The 20,352-nt window shown below is 44.6% G+C and overlaps 1 protein-coding gene across 2 annotated transcripts in view; it reads right to left on the reverse strand.

Annotated features, from left to right (window-relative positions):
• Positions 1-5,629, reverse strand: part of CNNM2 (cyclin and CBS domain divalent metal cation transport mediator 2) — a 149,298-nt gene extending 143,669 nt beyond the window's left edge. The window contains exon 1 of one of the 2 annotated variants that reach the window (XM_030334031.2): positions 3,842-5,629. In XM_030334031.2, the coding sequence (XP_030189891.1) occupies positions 3,842-5,462 (1,621 nt within the window). In that variant the 5' untranslated portion in view covers positions 5,463-5,629. The remainder of the gene's footprint in view (positions 1-3,841) is intronic. The other variant, XM_030334032.2, reaches the window with a different exon arrangement.
• Positions 5,630-20,352: the final 14,723 nt, after the last annotated feature.

The following is a 20,352-nucleotide window of genomic DNA, read 5'->3' on the forward strand; positions in this document are numbered from 1 at the left end:
GCAATGGTGACAAAGCAAAAGGAAAAAACAAAACAAAACAGCAATAACCGGTTACTAATTCTTCATATTCAACCCCAGTACAATCAACTGAGTGGCCAAGAGTTCACGATGTTTTATAAGGAAGGTTTGGTCAGGTCAATGAAGAACCCCTTGTGTCCTTTCGGCATACAAAGGTAGCAACCTTCAATTTAGCTTTTCTTCCCTCTGAACTATTTTGCTTCAGTTTTTCTGGAATTCTCAGAATCTCCTCATAAGGTTCACTTTTATTCTCTTATTTAGAATCATAAGTAACTGTGAAAGTAACAAAAGACAAAGACTGCAAGGAGCACAGAGGGGCAGAGTTGTAAACGACGCGCATTAGCAATTAATTATTATACAGGTGGCATTTACAAAACTGCAAATAAAATCAAGATTAAACCACAAAACTGAGTTTGAGTCATTCTTGCAACAGAAGCAGGTAAGAAACAAGAATGAAACATGACTATATAGTTCAGCTATTAGAGAAACAGCTGTAGAGTATTCCATTAAGTCCATTATAATGTATAACTGGCATATTATTGCAGTATAAAACATTTTCAAAATGAAACTCGATGCTTTGCATGGAAATAGAATTCTTTAGATTTAGGGTCACACGGGCCAAAAAACTGATTTTGTTTCAATGGCAAGTGGGGAAGCCAACTGTTATGTACAACATCACAGAAGCACGAGGTTAAAAGCCACGTATATGTTTAAATACATTTCTGTGTCTGTTGCCCAACAAGCTCTGAAGCAAAATGTTTTGACAAAAGAGCAAACTTCACACTCAAAACAGAAATGTAAGATCAGAATCAAGGGGACCAGCGTAACGGTTAAGCATAGGGTGGCTAAGAGCCCGAGTCTGGCTGTCACACAGACCTGAGTTAAAACCCAAATCAACAAATTGCTGTGTGACCTTGAACAAATCTTGTAACCTAAGCCTCAATTTCTTCATTTGCAAAATGGAGAAAATGCTCTGCTTGGCCATTATGAGATTTAAACAAGGTAATTCAGGTAAACCATTCAGCCCTGTACCTGGCACAGTAAATAAATAATAAGCTAACTCTAAAATTAGTGTAATTACTGTCTTCCAACCTCAAGGAAAGCTAAGAGTTTCCAGGTGGCCAGGCAAATAGTTCTAATCAGTAGAAAGAAGACATTCACATACACTTCTATAAAGGTAGCTTTTCATTTCTTTTCACATTGAGAACCTTACTTCTCCTCAGTAAAGCATAACTCCCACCAATGATGTACAGCTCTATTAAGGAAAGACTTCAGTGCAGACGTTCTTAGTTGGGAAGGGCAATTTTCAATGAGATCTGGACTAATGACCTAACAGTTTGGGAGTTGCGGTTGGTATTGTTAGGAGAAAGAGGGAAAAAGAGAAAGAAAAAGGCTTCAGACCATCCCACACACCATTATTCAATGGAGAAAAAAAACAATAAAGGTTAACTGTTCACGTTACTTCAAACTGAATTAGAAAATAAAGAAAACAGTATCTGGTGAAATATTTTAACTCAGAGGGAAGAAAGAACTAACACAGCTGTTAGTAAGGTGAAAGCGGCCAAACTCCTCAAAAAAAAGATCAAGAAAGGGAAGGTGAAAAGTAAGTCGTTCCTACCGTGTAAGTAACAAACACCCACTCTATCCTTTAAGACTATGGCCGAAATTTCTCATTGGCAACCAACTGTCTTAGCCTGCTCTTCCAAATATGCCACTGACTTAGGCATACCTTTAACCTGTACTCTCTTCTTAACCAGATACATCACTCTGGTTAAGGACAAAAATAAAGTCCTGGGCACTATTTTTCAAAAACGCATGGGAAAATACTAGGAATTCTGTTATCTAAAGGTACTGTGAGAGGTAACGTTGGGGAGAAAAGGTTCCTCCTGAAATAATAAACCACAGGGAATAAGCAGGAATATTGCTCAAGGACAACCAAAAACAGGTTTCAAAATAATGCAAATTTTGAAATTTTGGGGTAGGAGCAAGATCAATGAGTTGCAAGGTGAAGCGCTAAAGCCTCCAAGGGAAAAAAAAAAGATACAGAAGTGAAGAAAGGCTTCAGCAGGGAGGACACACTGGTGTTTCAATCCATCAGCAGATGTGCAAAAATTTCAAATTAAAAAAAACCCCATAGAATAAATTATCTGTCTCAATGTTCCAAAATTTAGCCATAGGAAGAAAATTAAGTATTTCAGAGGCATTTTCAAGCACTGCAAGGTATCTTTCTGTACTAGAGATGTTACTGCAAAATGAAAGAAGAGATTGGTCAGATGCTCTAATTAACAACTCAGCAGTGAAGGGATAATGACACCCCCGAAAAGAAGCTCTGTCACCTAGAGATAATGGACATTTTCTTTTTACTGTTTAAGAATCCAGAAGAATCTCCCTCTGCTTTTAAATGCAAATTACCCATCTCTGAGGCACATTCTGCTCTATTCCTTTATCTGAAAATTACTGCAATGTGATCCCGTTCCAGAGAGGACACCATTCAGCCAGGAAAATGGAATTAGGGCAACCACACGCGCTCTGGGGATGTTCAGATCACCACGTCCAGTGAGCTGTCACCACCTACACACGGCCTTTTTCAGTGGAGAGACCGCTATGAGGGCTCAAAATTCTATCTGAAGAAGGAAAACTTAGTTTTGAGGACTATCAGGTCATTAAAGGTTACATACACTTTTTCATACCTGCACTAGCACCATAGCAATGAAACAGTTCGGCAGCCCTTGGTCTTCAAAAAACCATGCTATTTACTGGAAACTCTCTTTAAAGACAGAATGTCGGTAGTAACAGTATAAGGTGCTATTTGCCGGTTCATTACAATGGTCAAACAAACAAAAAATACCATCACGCAAGAAAGGTGAGCACATCAGACTGTGCGCTTCTCTTCCATGTTAAAACTCCCTCTAGAATAGTAAACACTGACTTGGAAGAAACACTTCAACTTAAAATATCAAGAGATCAAGGTTAAAAAGAACACTTTCAAACCAGAAAAACTGGAGAAATAAATAAACCACAATAGAGGGAGTCATCCCATTGTTAAAGGTTCAAGATTTCCGCCCAAACCACATGTGGTTTTATTCGTCAGATGAATATAAACAAACAGTGAAGAAAGCCAGGCAAGATAGCCTCATAAAAGTTTAACTTACCTCTAGTCTTTCCAAGTTATATATTAGTAACTAACTTTACTTTTTAAAAAACCCTGTTTCCTAGCTAAGTAAGTTACATCCAAATGACTGAATCTTTTTGGTGATACCTGGCTGACCCCATGCCCTATCCTCAAAGGCAGACCTCAATCTGCCCCACAGCTGGCCCGACAACCGGGAACAAAAACTGAAAATGCACTTCCAATCTCTGAAACATCGGTGAATGTTTAAGGAGGAGGAAAAAGACTGTGTTGAGTTTAGAAAAGCTATTCAAATGTTTTCCAAATGCCTGAGATAAGTACATGTCAACCAGATGGCACAGCATGGCATTAGCTGGCCCTTACTTGCATCTACCCACTTAGAACCCCGGTGATGAATGCCGCAAACCCCTCAAGCCCAGAGGGCCGGCAGTATCATGCACAGAAAATCGAAAGCCTGCGTTTTGAAATGTGAACAAGAGAATGACGGTAGTCTTGGGCTTTTAAAAAACCTAGAAGCGCTTCCTAGTTCAATCCATCCCCAAATCCATGCCACCCTTTCAACTTTGCAATTAAGAGAGAGGAGAAATTCCGGTCAACTCGCCTTGGGGGGTTGGTCTGAGGGTAGAGGGCTCAAGTAGGGAGGAGGATGGAGAGAGAAAGAGCAAGCCAATGAAAGATACCAAAATTTCCCACCTTTCTTAAATTCTTCCAGCATAGCGTCCAACTTGGTGTCATTGAAAACAAAGTGCAAGGGGTGGTTATAAAATTTAGTGATGGTTTTCAGGGGAGTACAGTCATCTGGATCCACGAAGGCCAAGTCTTTGACAAAGAGGAGGTCCACGATGTTGGAGCGCTCCCCCTCAAACACTGGAATACGAGTGTAGCCGCTCTCCATGATCTCCGACATGGTGTTGAAGTCCAGAATGGCTTCGCCGGTGATCATGAAGCAGTCCCGGAGCGGAGTCATCACGTCCTCCACTGTCTTGGTGCGGAGCTCCAGCGCCCCTTGGATGATGTTCAGCTCCTCCTTAACGAGGTCGTTGTAGGGGTCGGTGACCCGGAGCATCTCCAGCAGTTTTTCCCGGTTATAGACAGTACCTATCTCCTGGCCCAGGACGCAGTCCAGCAGCTTGCTAACCGGGTAAGAAGCGGGGAAGGTCATCATCATGAAAAACTTGGTGAGGAAGATGGTGTTGGCCCCTACAGCCAGGCCGTGCCGGGAGCAGATGGCCTGGGGCACGATTTCCCCGAAGATGACGATGCCGATGGTGGAGACCACCACCGCCACGAGGCCGGAGCCGGCGATGTCGTCGAGCAGGATCGTGAGCGTGGTGTTGACCAGCACGTTGCCCAGCAGCAGTGAGCACAGCAGGTAGTTGCCCTGCCTGCGCACGGGCTCGATGCGCTTGGCGTAATTCTTCTCCTTCTCGGTGCCGCAGTTCTGCACGATGCGCAGCTCCATCGGGTCCAGGGCCATCAGCCCCAGGTTGAGGCCGCTGAACATGCCCGACAAGCACAGGAGCAGCGAAATGAAGATCACCTGCAGCCAGAAGGGCAGCAGAAACTTCTTCTCCTCGCCCACTATCATCTTGGTGTCCTCGCCGTCGTGATAAATCCAGGTGGTCTCGGCCCACGGGGGCGGCGGGAGCCCGGCCACCCCGGAGCCGCCCTTGGCCCCGACGGCGCCACTTGCGGACCCCGGGCCGCCGGCGCCCAGGGCTGGCGTGGAGAGCGATGTGCACAGGTAATAGGACTTGCTCTTCTCCATCTTGCGCAGCGGTTTGATCTCGATCTCAATGATGCCCGATGTACGGCGGTTGAGAATGATGTGGGGCAAGATGATGATATCTGAGGTGCGGATGCCGCAGCGCTGGGGGCCGCTGTCCGGCTCTGGCGGCGCGGGACCCCCCAGCCCGCGCTCGCCCGGGCTGTGGCGCCGCCGCTCGTGCTCGGTGAAGGCGATGCGGGACCACGTCTCGTTGTTGATGTTCTGCCCGTACACCCGCAGCTTGACCCGGGTCCGCTCGCTCACTCGCAGCGCCCCCCCTTCCATGAACGACACGTCGTTCGTGTCCTCCAGCCGCAAGCCGATGATCACCGTCTCCTCGTTCTCGCCCGCTGCTGCGCAGCCGCCCGCGCCGCAGCAGCAGCTCAGCAGTAGCAGCGGCAGCAGCCGCCCGGCCGCCGCCTGCAGGACCCCCCGGCCGCGGGCGCTGAGGCTGCGGCGCGCCGCCATCTTCCAAGTGGGCAGTGCGGCGGCTGCCTGCCCGCCCGCCATCTTTACTTCGGGTTCACAAGCGCCACAGCCAATCATAGGGTGGCTGCTCCAGCTGCGGCTTCATCCTTCCCACCCGGCGGCGCGAGCGCAGGCACCGGCCCCTGGGCGAGACTGCAGCGGAGCGTCCGCACACACCGTTCGGCAGTCCGGCTCCCTGACTGACACTGACTCGGCCTGGGCTAGCGGAGGAACCTGGACACTCGAGGGAGGGGGAGAAGGGAGGGGGAAGCGCCAGCGGCTCCCGCGAGAGGCAGCCAAGGCAGCCAATCACGAGCGGGTGCCTGCCCTCCCAGCCAGGGGGCAGGAATGGGGGCGTGGCCATGAGGGGAGCCGCGGACCAATGACAAGGTAAGTGGGTGGGGCAGTGAAGGCCACCGTCCCCCTCAGCACGCCAAGTTTCCAACTGAAAGGCGCGTGACTCTTGTGTATGTGCGAGGGGAGGAGGTGTGGCCAGCTAGAGCCCGAGAGCCAGTCACAGATGAGAACTGTACGAAAGGGGGCGGGGCCCTCAGACTGGCTGCCAATGAAAAGGGGCCGTCTGTGGGTCTGGTACTCCCTGAGGGGCCTCGGTAGTAGATGCCCGCACCTGGGTAGGCAGTGTTGGGCTAATATCCTGGGGCGCTAGGCGGTCCGTTTTCGCTGCTCTGCATTGCAAGCTCCCGCAGTGCCCAAAGCTCGTGCGGAGAGGGCTGCCCCCGGAGCGCGAAAAACCGACTAGGAAGGGCTTAAGCTGCCCATTTGCCTGAAAAGCCGGGACAGCGGCCGCGCCACTCTCCTCTACTTGTGCGCGCCGCTCGGCCCAGGATAAGCGGTGGCTCGGTGGCCCCAGTACCTATCGACCCGCTTTTTCTGGAGCCTCACTTCTCCCTAGGGGGGAATGCTCTCACTCTGCCGCTTGTGGTAAGGTAGCACCACCTGCCGGCCACATGGGTACCCTGCAAGGCTTCCAGGTCTGCAAACCCCAAAAGCTGTGCCAGAGGTGGGGAGGTTATAGGGAAGCAGTTTCCCCCACCTTTCCGAGTTGTAAGAATCTCTTCCCTGTGCCACAAAGCTATAGTAATCAAAACAATAGGTAATCGCGTGAAAAAGGCACATCGATCAAAGGAATGGAATAGAGAACCCAGAAATGAACCCACACATATATGGTTAATTAATTTAGGACAGGGGCGCCTGGGTGGCGCAGTCGGTTGAGCGTCCGACTTCAGCCAGGTCACGATCTCGCGGTCCGTGAGTTCGAGCCCCGCGTCGGGCTCTGGGCTGATGGCTCAGAGCCTGGAGCCTGTTTCCGATTCTGTGTCTCCCTCTCTCTCTGCCCCTCCCCCGTTCATGCTCTGTCTCTCTCTGTCCCAAAAATAAATAAACGTTGAAAAAAAAATTTTTTTAATTTAGGACAAAGGAACCAAGACTATACAATGTGGAAAGGACAGTCTCTTCAATGAATGGTGTTGGGAAAACTGGACAGCTACATACAAACGAATGAAACTAAGCCACCATCTTACACCATACACAAAAATTAACTCAAAATGGATTAAAGACTTGGATGAAATTCCGAGAAGAAAAGGTGACAAGCTCTTTGACATTGGTCTTAGTGATTTGTTTTTAATTTTGGATCTGACCCCAAAGGCAAGGTAAACAAAAGCAAAAATAAACAAATGGGACTACAACAAACTAAAAAGCTTCAGCAGTGTGAAGGAAACCAACCAAACAAAAAGGCAACCTATTCAGTGAAAGAGGACATTTGCAAATCACTTACCTTTTTTTGTTTTTCTTTTTTTTTTTTTAAGTAGACTCCACTCCCAACATGGAGCCCAAGGCAGGGCTTGAACTCATGACCCTAAGATCAAGACCTGAGCTGAAATCAAGTCTGACACTTAACCACCTGAGCCACCTGGGGCCCCTGCAAAGCACTTACCTGATTAGGCTTTAATATCCACATATCCAAAATATACAAAGAACTCACACTATTCAGTAACAACAACAAAAAGCCAGACAACCCAATTAAAAAATGGGCAAGAGAATCTGAACAGACGTTTTTCCAAAGAAGGCATACAGAGGGCCAGCAGGCACATGAAAAGATGTTCAACATCACTAATTATCAGAGCAATGCAAATCAAAATCACAATGAAATATCAGCTCACACCTGTTACAACGGCTATTCCCAAAAAGACAAGAAATAACAAGTATTGGAGAAGATGTGGAGGAAAGAACCCTCCTACACTGTTGGTGGGAAGGCAACTTGGTGCAGACACCATGGAAAACAGTATGGAGATTCCTCAAAAAATCAAAAATAGAACCACTGTATACCCAACTATTCCATTTCTGGGTATTTAGCCAAAGAACACAAAAACACTAATTTGAAAAGATATATGCATTCCTATATTTGCAAAAGTGTTATTTACAATAGCCAAGATATGGAAACACAATAGAATAGTCTTCGGTCATTAAAAAAAAAAAAAAAAAAAAAAAAAAGAGGAAATCTTGCTATTTGTGACAACATACATTGAGGGTATTATACTAAGTGAAATAAATCACAGGGAAAGACAAATACAGTATGATTTCACTTATATGTGAAATCTAAAAAACAAAATAAATAAAAACAAACTCATACAGAGAACAGACTGATGGTTACCAAAGGTGGGAGGGATTAGGGGTTGGGTAAAATGAGGGAAAGATCTCAAGTATATGGTGCTGAATGGTAACTAGATTTATGGTGGTGATCACTTTGATATACAAATATCAAATTATAAGACTGTACACCTGAAACGTATATGTTATTATACCAATTTTACCTCAATAATCAAAAAAGATTTCTCTCAAGGGGGCCTGGGTGGCTCAGTCAGTTAAGTGTCTGACGTCGGCCCAGGTCATGATTTCACAGTTCATGAGTTCAAGCCCCGGGTTAGGCTCTGTGCTGACAGCTCAGAGCCTGAAGCCCATTTCGGATTCTGTGTCTCCCGCTTTCTCTGCCCCTCCGCCGCTCACACCCTCTCTCTCCTTCAAAAATAAACATTAAAAAAAAAATTTTTTTTTAAAGATTTCTCTCATATTCTTGCTGAAAGTATATATATTCCTGGGCCCCATTCCATACTTGCTAAAGGGGTAGGACCTAGGAATCTGCATTTCTAACAGACACCCAGGAAAGTTTGGGAAATGGGAAAGACACACATAAAGGCTGCTTCTTAATCACACTGACCAAACCCTGCTAGGTCCATGGGTCCCTGGAGGAGAAAAAAATCCCGAAGATCTAGTTCCCCGGGACTCCCAAACCACTTTGTCTGGAGGAGGCACTGTAGCAAAGTAACTGCCAAATTGGTCTTTTTCTTGCAACTTAAGCACCCAAAATATAATTACTATTTCCTTTTTTTTTTTTTTTTTTTTTTTTGTATTCTGCAAGCACATTTTCTTCCCTTTTGTAAACCAGTCAGATGTTCCTGATTAATTTCTGGTCGGGTAATAGCAACGGCCTCCTAACTGCTCTTTCTTCTTCCATACCTGCCCCTTTCCCTTCTCAGCCCAGCAGCCAGAGTGGTCTTGTTACATCAGATCCTGTTGCTCCTTTGTTCGAAATCCCCATCTGGCTTCTCATGCCATCACAGTAAAAGCCACAATACCTACAATATCTTGCAAGGCCTGAAAGGGCGTACCGCCTCCCCTTATTTCTCTGACCCCATCAACTGCTGCTCCAGCAGGCTTCTCCTGGCTGTTTTTCATTCACTCCAGGGATGCTCCTCTGTGAGCCCGTGCACTCGCTGTTTGTTTCCCGTGCCTGGGACTCTCTTCCCCCAGGTCACAGCGTAGCCCATCAGTCCCCCTCCAAGACTGCTCAAAAGCCACTTTTAAGTTTATTTATTTCAAGAGAGGGAGAGAGAGAGAAAACGTGAGCCAGGGAGGGGCAGAGAGAGAATCCCAAGCAGGCTCCACACCATCAGCGAGAGCCTGACGCAGGGCTCAAACTCACCAACCACAAGATCATGACCTGAGCCAAAATCAAGAGTCAGACACTCAACCGACTGAACCACCCAGGTGCCCTTTAAAGGTCACCTTTTTGTAAACTCACAAGCAAACACTCCCTATACTCCATCTCTGTTTTATTTCCCTTAATTTTGTTTATGATCTGTCTCCTTCCACCAGAGCTTAAGCTTCCCCAGGGCAAAGATTTTGTGTGTTTTGTTCACTGCTGTATCACCAGGACCTAGAATAACAGTAGATGTTGCAAACCACACTTGTAGAAGGTTAAAGAAATGGAATAATTTTTATTCTGATCATTCCAAATAATGTCCCTGACTCTATTTTCCAGCACTTCAGTTTCTGGCGATGTTTCCTCCACCCCCAACCCTCTCATTGCTATATTTGAAAAATAAGTTCAGATTAAAAGAATCTGATTCACACACTTGGCATGCATTTATAAAAACAGCATTATCAAAGTTTTGGGGGAAGAAGTTGAGATTTTCAGGGCTATCTGACAAAGGTTAAAGATAGATATGGTCCTTCTAAATCAGCTGATTGAAAAAAAAACTGTTTTCACTTCTTAAAAAACATGAGTTCAAGTGTGTTTAAGGGAGCTAAGAAGGAGACCATTAACAGCTCACAAATGCTGAATGTACGCTTTTGAAATAAACGTGGAGAAGGGGGCGGGGGAGAGTTTGCCAAACCTACAGATATTTCCGGTGCATTGCAGAGAAAACTACAACGGTCAGGAAAGTGTGGCATTCAGCAATTTAGAAACAAGTTAGACATTCAGGACTTCATCACAAATACGTAAGAAAGGACCCACCAGGACAACTTAAAATATCAAATAAGCCAAGCTCAGATTCACATGGGGATCACCGAGTGATGCTTATCCTGAGTGGTGCCAAGGTCAAGGAGGTCATCTTCTTCATGTACACCCAAGACACAGAGCAAAAAACCAAGTGAGTTTGCCTCAGAAAGAAGGATCTTCCTTCAAGTTTGGAGGCTTTTTAGGTCAAGGGAGTCACTCTCTCTTTAGCGAGGGGCTGTTGGTGCAGATTTATCATGACTTCCAGGGGCTTCTGGATCTGTCCATCTGTATGAATGGAGGGCAAGGGCAACACTTGCTCCTAGGGATCTCTTTTTAAATCTAGAGGGAAAAAAATACAATAAAACTTTGAATCCTGATAATATCTCACTTCCAAAAAGGGCTACACAAGGCCCAAGATTGCTGAGGGGGTGCCGCAGCTGTCTCATCCCAAATAGGTTCTGACTTTGACCTTAAGCAAGCCATTCAGGTAAAGCCAGAACTTGGTAGCAAACACCTTCCCTAACTAACCCTCTCTTGCCAGAATCCTTCACCTGCTCCTAAAGGCGAAGAGCGACTATTCAATTCTTTCATCTGCAAAGGATAAACTCTCCTGTGTGGATTCCAGGATTTGAGAAATTTGAGAAATTACTCCGTCCAGACCTAAAAGTCTTTTTGAGTTTGACTTTCTTACAGATCACCAAAAGCTCTCTATACATTTTGTTTTTCAACATAAATCTCAAATTTTACAGAGAAGCCTTATCTTTGCCCCCAGAAAATTGCCAGTGGTTTTAGAAAAGTATTCAAAATTTGTCAAGCTCACACCAAAGCACCAGGTCGTCTGAGGAAAAATAGGAACTGTGCAAATACTGGAATTACGCAGACTTTCCCTAGAATGAAATCTGCTCCCCCGAAGCAACGTTGTTCACTTGTTTAAATACATAGTACTCTTGTAGCCCAAATGAGGCTTCACATCAGGGGCCAAAAAAAAAAAAAAACCAAAAAAAAAAAAAAAAAAAAAACCAGACAGACAAACAAACAAAAAAGCCGGAATCAAGAATCAAATCAAATCAGCAATGCCATTTGCCTTTTCTAGAGGACCTTTCAAACTTTCTGTTTCAGGCTTTCCTATTTCCTCACCTTTTCTAGATATTTTCTTGGATGCAGTCAGTGGGGTAGGAAGAGGAAGAAAAAAAGCAGCTTTTTGATGGAGTTTTGAGAAAAGCTTCCTCCCTTGATATGGGCCCCAGCTCCTTGGGTGCAGCCTTCCTGGGAATCCTGAGTCTCTAGTCAGGCACTCTGGTAGGTGCAAGGGAGCCCCCTCCTGCCCTTCCCACCCCTCCCCCCAGCCACCTTAGGCACTGGACAGCACCCTACACCACCACTGCCCTTTTCCCAGGGAGCTGGCCCCTCCTGACCCTTCCACGAGGCAACCCCAGGAGGTCTCCTGTGTTCTGCCATGTCACCTGCTTCCTTCCTCCACTGTTCCCGTGAACTAGGCTACTCAGAGAAACATGTTTCTGGGCTAGAAGCCCACTGTTTGCCCTGCTCCAGGACTCCCATCCTCCTGACTGTCAGGCCCACAACTGCAGGATTTTCTAAAATCTTCTAGCATGTTCTTTCTCACTGCTGTTCCATCCTGGTTCCAGCCTCCAGCTCAGACTTGGACAAAAGTGTAAGATACGTTCTAAGCTCGGTTATCCTCATCATCATGGCTAAAACACTCAACCCAGGTCATGGTTTGGGGAAAACTTTTCACTTCCATAATTTTTAAATGTTGAGCCATATGAGTATCACCTCTTCAAAGATCTAAATTTTAAAACCACATTGGGGCTGGCGGTGGGGGCTGAGGGGTGCAGGGAAGCACCTGGGTGGCTCAGTTGGTTGAGCCTCCGACTTGAGCTCAGGTCACAGCTGTCACGGTTCATGAGTTCACAGAGCCCGCTTCAGATCCTCTGTCCCCCTCGCTCTGCCTGCTCCCCCACTCATGCTCTCTCAAAAAATAAACATAAAAAAAAACACATTTGGGGAGTGAGAAGAGGCAGTTGATGAGAAAGACTGACAGGAGGCTGGTAAGTAGGAATGGAAGCCCAGGGGAAAGAATGGATCCTGAATATCCAGTTCTGAGCCCTCCCATGAGACTGAGACCAGCATGAGTCTGATTCTAGAGCTGGAATTTATGATTATGACTCCAGACATAAAATGCCAGTCTTCCCATACCAGCTGAGCTCATTCCCATGGTCTTTTTTTTCCCATATCCTCTGAAACTGGAGCAAGAAATCTATTCCAATAAGTCAGACCCCCTGTGTATAGACAAATAATATGTCAGACCTCAGTGGAAAAAAATTCTATTTTTAGTTCCTCTGAGATACCTATTTGTTTTATTTTAAATATCACCAAAGACTTAACTTATTTCTCCCCATTTATTAATACCACATCTCAATTCTGTGTCCTCTTTAAATTTTAAATAAAATATTGTTTCTCCTTACCCCAATTCCTTTTTTCTCTTTTACTCATTCATTCATTCATCTAGTATATATTGTGTCTCTAATAAGTTCCAGACATTGTGTTAGGTGTTGTAGAGCTCTAATATTGAATCAGAGGTTACCTCAAAAATCTTATCAGTAAAGACGTTAGGAAATGTGTGCTAAATAAGGACATATGCAGAATACAATATCAAATATCTTAAAAAGAAGTACAAATAAAGTGGAGGAATTGAGACTTCACAGCCTTTGAGTTGGTCCTTAAAGAACAGATAGGTTTTAGATATGGCCAATATAACAGCTAATCCAGGAAAGGTGTCTCGGTGGGCTCAGCCTGCTGTAACAAAATATCATAGACTGGGTAGCTTAGACAGAGGGAAAAAATGGGTATTTTCTCACAGTTCTGGGAGCTAGAAGCCCCAGATCAAGGTCCTGTAGGGTTGGTTTCTAGTGAGAGCTCTCTTCTTGGCTTCCAGATGGCCTCCCTGTCTTCACATGGATTTGTCTCTGAATTTGAATGGGGAGGGAGAGAATGAGCTCCCGGGTGTCTCTTGTTATAGGGACACTAATCCTATTGGATCACAGCCCCATCTTTATGAACTCATTTAACCTTAATTACTTCTTTAGAGGCCCATTCTCCTAATAGAGCCACATATGAGGGTTAGGGCATCAACATATGAACTGGGGTTGTTGGGGGGGGGGGGAGGGATGGGGAGACACAACTATTCAGGCCATGACAAAGGGACTGAGAGAGAAGAAAGAGGGAAAAGGCATTCGAAATGAGAGAAAAGTATGCAGTAGATTGCCAAGGGAGCAGCCTTTTTGGAACATCATGTGGTTGATTTGAGTTCTATGGCTCATAAGGAGGAACAGCAAGAACAATGTTGGAAGATTGATTGGGCCAGTTTGTGGTGAATTGAATGCCACAGTGTTTTGAAATTTGGATTTCATTCTGTAGCACTCAGGAGCTATAAAAAGTGACACGTAGAAGAGCTGTGTTATAGGGAGATTAACTGACCTCGCCACTGTCGTGATGCTGGGGCCCTGCCAACTTAGGAATTTAAGAAACTCCTGCCACTCAAAGTAGAAAAAAACCTTCATGATTTACAAAGCACTTTCCCATCTGTTATCTTGACTGACCTTCACAATTAGAACTAAAGGGCACACCATTTCTCCAGCCACATGTAGGACAAAGAAACAGATATAGCTATCGCGTGCCACGGGAGTCCCCAGAAAAATGGGACACCACACCCTGTGTCCACGCCTGAATCACAGCTACTGCCACCGTGGTTTGGGTGGTAACTGCGAGTCTTAGAGCAAACATTAAGTTTTCCCAGATTGGCCAACATTCTTGATCGCAGCTGACACTTGCTGATACATTTTTCAAACTTCTAAAAAAGTTTCGACATACAATAAACATACATAAAAGCATCTAAGACACAAATGTAAAATAGTTGACCATATCCTTTATCATCCAAAACAGAACCCGTCTGAGAGTGAAAAAAAGGGTACTATTAATAATCAACCTAGTTTAAGGCTTAAACTGGGACAGTCCCAGACAAAGATTGTGTTCACCTTGTAAGAATTTATAATGGTAAAGCAACCATCCCCTCGTTGAGAAAGACCCTATATGTCCCTCTAGATCACACCCCTCTCTTCCACCCTACCCTTACTTTTATAGCAATCATTTCCCTTTTTAATTGCTTTTTTTTTTTTTTAATTTGGGAATTCCCAAAAGGCGAGCAAGGACAAACCCTATAACAAAACAGTATTACATTAGACCCAGTTCTAGTGGCAGTCACAATACTTTCTAGGCTGAACTCCCATCGTGCAAGTCATTTAAATACCCTCAGCCTCGGTTTTCCCTTGGGTAAAATTAGAAAAACCAGCGTTGTGAAGGAGGTAAAAGAGTGTTATCTTCAGTAAAGAAACAACTTGGGGTATTTGGCACCGTGTATATCCACAATGAATCTTCCTCACTATCTTGAAAAAAAAAATCACCATTTTTAAAAGGTTGCATCAGCTTTATGGGCTCCTGTTATATTATTTTTTTTGCTGTTTTTTAAAAATTAATTTATTGTTTAATTTACATCCAAGTTCGTTAGCATATAGTGCAACAATGATTTCAGGAGTAGATTCCTTAATGCCCCATACCCATGTAGCCCATCACCCCTCCAGCAACCCTCTGTTATTCTCCATATTTAAGAGCCTCTTATGTTTTGTCTCCCTCCCTGTTTTTATATTATTTTTGCTTCCCTTCCCTTATGTTCATCCTGTTACATTATTTAGAAGCAAAAATAAAAAGACCTCCTTCACAACATTTCCCTGGTTAGATCCAATTGAAAGAAATAATAAGGTTAATAAGAAAAAGAGAATAAGGACAGTTAATAAAAGATTAACCACTAAGCCTAGAAGCCCCACAAGTCCTTCTGCACTTGCTGTGCAAACCTTTCCTCCCTAGCAACTTGACATTTTTGAGGCTTTGCTTTCTAGAGGATGTTCATTTAATATTCACAAAGAAAGTTATGTGATGGAAGCTTGTTAACTCTGGGAACAGAGAATAAACAGTCCAGGCCACCTCACCTGACACAATTAGGCCCTAAGTTATATGTCAAATTACCATAAGCGGCTCCAACGCCCTGGTCCCCTCCTGCGAGCATCTCTGCAAAGCTGCACATGCCCTTCTTGGCTTCGGCTTGTAATGAATTAAATATCTAAGTCAGATTCCTAGATTAGGCCATAAATCTGCCATCGCTTGAACTATCATAGGGGGAAAACCCCCTCACTTGTAACTTTGTTGTAACTGCTAATTCCAGTCCTAAAACAGCCCACAAAGTCAGAAGCCTACAGGGGTCAGTAAGGTTGACTGGACAGGGATGAAGGCCAACAGGGTAATGGGACACACTCTGTCTGAAGGAGAAGCAGTTACTCACTCTGGCCACGGCAACTGTGCACAAATGCACGAGTCATGATGCCAACACTTCCGATTTTTCAAGAGAAGCCAGAAATTCGTATTTTATGTAAAATCCTCTGGTTCATAAGTGGGGGCAACTAATTCAAACGATTTTAAAAGCACTGTGACCTCTCCGGAATCTAGATCCATACATCGGTTTCCAAGCCTGGAAGGGAACGTGGAGTGTACCAAGTTCAGCAGCCCCTTAGTTTACAGACGGGGAACGTGACCCCCAGAGTGGACACGTGATTTTCCTATGGGCCAGTGCAGAGCCAGATGGAGAAAGAATGCCCACTGCCTGTCTCCTGCCTCACTTCTCATTCCACAAATGAGAAGAAAGTTAATGGCCGAAGCCTGGGTAAAAGTTAGCAGGCCCAAGTCTGGCTTACAGTGCGCCCGGCACGGTATCGATTTACCGTTCTACTATTTTACTCTCTCTGGCTTCTGGACAGCGTGTGTGAGGCAGTGTGCCGTTATCTGAAGCATTAACGGAGTAGCATCAGGGCAGAACATTTGCGTCCCAAGTTGATTTTCCCCTCACCTGGGGCATGGCTCTGCTCCAGGAAAGGAGGGGCCAGCGTGTTCCCATTGGGGGAGGGGATTGGCGTGGTCATCAGTCCAAGACAAGCAAGGCTCGCTCGGCAGGAGAAGATTAAGTACAGAACTTACATTCACATAACACTCCCATTAACCTCAGGGAGCTGTGCTTGCAGGAATGACAGGGTCAGCAGTTGAAGAGAGACTGGAAAGAGGCAGTAAAGCTCAAGCCATAGGTTATGAGTAGGGCTGTGTAATTCCAGCTCCATATTTGCAAAAGAGTTTGTTTTTGTTATCTAGTGAGATCTTCCTCCACTGACTCTTTGGGCAGGGTCTTCAAAAGAACCCTTGTTTAGACCCAAACCGTGCTGTGTGTGTGCAGTTGAAGAAACTTGGCAAATCACACAAGTTAGGACAGGTGGCAGCGAAGTTTAGAAAATATGCTTAGCTGGTTTTATCCGGCTGGCTCATCGAGTTCATCACATTGGATTGTTAGCCATCTGTGCTTAGGACAGTGCTTGGTACACAGTAGGTACTTAATAATATTGAATAAATGAAAGACTGGATGGATAGGTTCACATTCCTCTCCAGACTCATTTAGCAGACGTCCCAATCTAATAAGGAAAAATTAGGCACTCCTTTGCTGCTTCCTAGGTGTCATCCAAGGAAAGGCTGGGAATCAGTAAGAGAAGCAGGCTCTGCTTGCTGTCTTGGCACAGAGACATGCCCTTTTCAGCAGTGTATGGCTGGAGGGGGTGGGTGGGGCGGGGATCCTGTTTAAACTGCTGGGTTTCCTCCAGTAGGTAAGCTGAAAAGCCTCTGGAGGCTTAAATACGAATCCTCTCCCTGTGATGATGAAGGACTGAAAATACTGTATTTGATACAATAATCAATTAAGAGAAAATCTGCTCCTTAAACCCTTGAAGTCCACTATTTTTTTTTTTAATGTAAGCTCTGTACCCAACGTGGGGCTCGAACTCACAACCCCAAGATCAAGAGTTGCATGCTCTACCAACTAAGCCAGCCAGGTGTCCCATTAGTCCCATATCTTTTTATTTTAAGTTTTTATTTATTTATGTTGAGAAAGAGTGTGTGCGCGCACGCACACACAGCAGGGAGAGAGAATCCCAAGCAGGCCCCGCACCCTCAGTGAAAATCCCCATGTGGGACTCAGACTCACGAACTGTGAGATCATGACCTAAGCTGAAACTAAGAGTTGGATGCTTAACTGACTGATCCACCCAGGTGCCCCAGTCCAATACCTTTTGACAAGTGTTTGTAGCTACAGAAGAATTAGGCACCTGTTTCGGTGGCCTTGCTGTTAGTAAGCATAATGTTAAAATGCATGAAATGATTGCCAAAGGTTAACAAGTAACCTAGGTGATTACTACCTAGGTGGTAGGTAGTCACTACAATTATTTAAACATTTTGTTATATTTGAAAGCAGTCATAATACAATGTTGGGGGGAAAGTTGCCTGCTGTCAAAAGAGCCACAGACAGCTTCCTAAACCATCCTCTGGCAGTAAAAGAAGGGCTGGTCTTCTGCTGGTCCTGACTTCATATGCTGCTAGCTCTAAACCAGTAATAATTTAGGGGTGCCTGGCTGGCTCAGTCAGTAGAGCATGTGACTCTTTTTTTTTTAATTTAAGTAATGTCTACACCCAGCGTGGGGCTCGAACTCACCATCCCGAGATCAAGAGTTGAACACTCCTCCGCCTAAGCCACCCAGGTGTCCCAGAGCATGCAACTCTTGATCTTGGGGTCATGAGTTCAAGCCCCACGTTGGGCATGGAGCCTACTTAAAATAAATAAAATAAATAAACAAACTAATAACAATCTAAACTACGTGCCACCCAATCTTTAAAAAAACTTCAGGCAGATGAGGAAACAAAGGCACAGAGATGTTAAATAACTTTCTCAAGGCCAAAATGCCAAGTGGCAGAGTTGAAAGGAAAAAAACTATCAAGTTTGGCATCCAGCTTTTTTTTTTTTAGGGCTTCTTTATTTATTTATTTATTTATTTATTATTTTTTAGAGAGAGAGAAAGAGTATGTATGAGCAGGGAAGGGTGTAAAGGGAAAAAGAGAGGAAATAAAGAGAGAGAGAAACTTAAGCAGGCTTCATACTGGCATGGAGCCTGACATGGGGCTTGATCCCACAACCCTGGGATCATGACCTGAGCCGAGATCAAGAGTCAAATGCTCAACCAACGGAGCCACCCAGGCACCTCAGCGTCAGGCTTTTGCTCCTAATCATCATTCCACACTGCCTCTCACTCTTAAATGACATGTATCCTCTATGACGAGGGCCATACATTCCTAGTTGTCTATTTCACCTATCTTGAATATTTAAACAACCATGTCTGGCATTTTTCCGAACAAAACGTGTTTAATTTGATATTATCTAATAAATATTTTTTCTAGACTCTAGGACAAATACAATTCTTACGATGTATATTTTTGTTAGAGAGTAACGTATAAAATATGTTATTCTTAGGAAAACACAATGCGAATGTCCACATTCCAGTTCAAAGTCATTCCCTCAACATCTTTTGAGAGAACTGAGAATTCAGAATGACAAATGATAGACTAAAACCTCCTCCCTCTAAATTTGGAGAAGCCTAATAAACCACATAACCAGAAAACCCTTTCTTTTCATCCTTTTCCCCTCTAGTAGGACCATCTCGTGCTCATGGATGGTGAAGTATGCTTAATCCTAGCTATACCATTCTCACTAATGTGGTCGCTAAAGCAGGTGGTATGGTGACCGGGTAAATGCTGAACTCTAGAACCACGAAAGCACTGTTTAGAATCAAGGTCACAGAGAGGAATAGAGCTTAAAAGATACCATCCAGTCCTCTCCTTCGTCTGTAGTAGTATGTCAGGACCTACAGCCGAACCCATTCAGAAATCTGAGAATTTCTCCATTTTTAACAGCTCTATTGAAAGAGGGGTCTGGATGCTAGAATCCATTCCAATGTTTTACGAGGCCTAAATATTCTCATACCCTTAATAGAAAACCTCTTGGATCATGCCAGCTCCCCCCACCTCCTTGGGGTTTTTTTGCACTGAGGTCAGAGAAACTGGTTGAAATTTGCTCATTAAAATTCTTCATTGCTTGAAGGCTGTTATTAAAAAACTGATCAGTTCCTGATGACAAGGACCATGGCTTATATATGACTTGCACCTTTCTGTGTCCCCTGACAAAGTCTTCAAGTGCAACTGGACTTCAATTAAATAATGTTCCTCATTTCTAATGATAAAATCATCCTCAAATACTCCTCAATCTCATTGTTTAACTATGGAAACTAGATCTAAATCTTATACTTTCCTAAAAATTTAACCAGGGCACAGTTATAAAGGGGAAAAAAGCAACCATTTTTACATTTCCTACCTCCCTTTTTGAAAATTATCACTCTTGGGGTGCCTGGGTGGCTCAGTCGGTTAAGCGTCCGACTTCAGCTCAGGTCACAATCTCGCGGTCTGCGAGTTTGAGCCCCGCGTCGGGCTCTGGGCTGATGGCTCAGAGCCTGGAGCCTGCTTCCGATTCTGTGTTTCCCTCTCTCTCTGCCCCTCCCCCGTTCATGCTGTGTCTCTCTCTGTCTCAAAAATAAATAAATGTTAGGGGCGCCTGGGTGGCGCAGTCGGTTAAGCATCCGACTTCAGCCAGGTCACGATCTCGCGGTCCGTGAGTTCGAGCCCCGCGTCAGGCTCTGGGCTGATGGCTCGGAGCCTGGAGCCTGTTTCCGATTCTGTGTCTCCCTCTCTCTCTGCCCCTCCCCTGTTCATGCTCTGTCTCTCTCTGTCCCAAAAATAAATAAAAAACGTTGAAAAAAAATTTTTTTAAATAAATAAATAAACGTTAAAAAAAATTTTTTTTAAATAAATAAATAAAAATTATCACTCTTGGGGCGCCTGGGTGGCTCAATCGGTTGAGTGTCTGATTTCAGCTCAGCTCACGAACTCATGGTTTGTGGGTTCGAGCCCCGAGTCGGGCTCCGTGCTGACAGCTCAGAGCCTGAAGCCTGCTTCAGATTCTGTGTCTCCCTCTCTCTCTTTGTCCCTCCCCTGGTTGTGCTCTCTCTCTCTCTCAAAATAAACTTTTTTTTTTGTTTAATTATCACTCATTAATTTTCCCTGATCTTGTTAGGATTTATTACCAATAGTCACCACTATCTTGTATTCTTAAGGATGAAC

Source organism: Lynx canadensis, chromosome D2 (assembly GCF_007474595.2).
Source record: "Lynx canadensis isolate LIC74 chromosome D2, mLynCan4.pri.v2, whole genome shotgun sequence".
Lineage (NCBI taxonomy): Eukaryota > Metazoa > Chordata > Mammalia > Carnivora > Felidae > Lynx > Lynx canadensis.